The 578-nt window shown below is 38.1% G+C and overlaps 1 protein-coding gene across 1 annotated transcript in view; it reads right to left on the minus strand.

Moving 5' to 3' along the window:
* chrnd (cholinergic receptor, nicotinic, delta (muscle)) overlaps positions 1 to 578 on the minus strand; it is a 9675-nt gene that overhangs the window by 7842 nt on the left and 1255 nt on the right. The window contains exon 2 of the mRNA XM_005752465.2: positions 8 to 123. Within this exon, the coding sequence (XP_005752522.2) occupies positions 8 to 123 (116 nt within the window). The remainder of the gene's footprint in view (positions 1 to 7; positions 124 to 578) is intronic.

The following is a 578-nucleotide window of genomic DNA, read 5'->3' on the forward strand; positions in this document are numbered from 1 at the left end:
TGAGGGCGAGGTTAACATCGACAACATCCTGCTGCTTCTCGACGGGGCGCAGCTCCTTGTTGTATCCCATCTCTTTGAACACGTATTCAATAACACGCTCCTCTTCGTTCCTGCCATTGCACTCTAACACACACACAGATTAAAACACACACGTTTTACAACTGCTGTTCATATTCTCTAAGCTGCTTCTACTAAAACTGGGAGAGATTATACAAAAGTCCAGCAGGCCAACAAAGGACACGTTTCAGTATTTAAGATGAGCAAACCAAACCTGCTGAGGAGGCAGTGGGCAAAAAACTCTGCTGGAAACCTAGAAAGCAACCAGTACTGTGATGGAGGAATGAGACACTCAACAGTAAATCCATTTCTATAATTAAACATGAGTTAAAAGAAAAAAAGCAACTTTACTTTTTTCTACCTTTTTTCAAGTTATCTTTAAAATTTTGCACAAAGATGTCAGTTTTCATTTTTTTCTCATGACGTAATAATCTATTATTTTAAAAAACAGCTTCTTTTTTTTCCAGCCTTAAAGTCATTTATTGCCGAATATGGAAGGAAGACATGCATGAAAACACACA

This window comes from Pundamilia nyererei, unplaced genomic scaffold (assembly GCF_000239375.1).
Source record: "Pundamilia nyererei isolate P.nyererei 1_Seehausen unplaced genomic scaffold, PunNye1.0 scaffold00361, whole genome shotgun sequence".
In the NCBI taxonomy this organism is placed as follows: Eukaryota; Metazoa; Chordata; class Actinopteri; order Cichliformes; family Cichlidae; genus Pundamilia; species Pundamilia nyererei.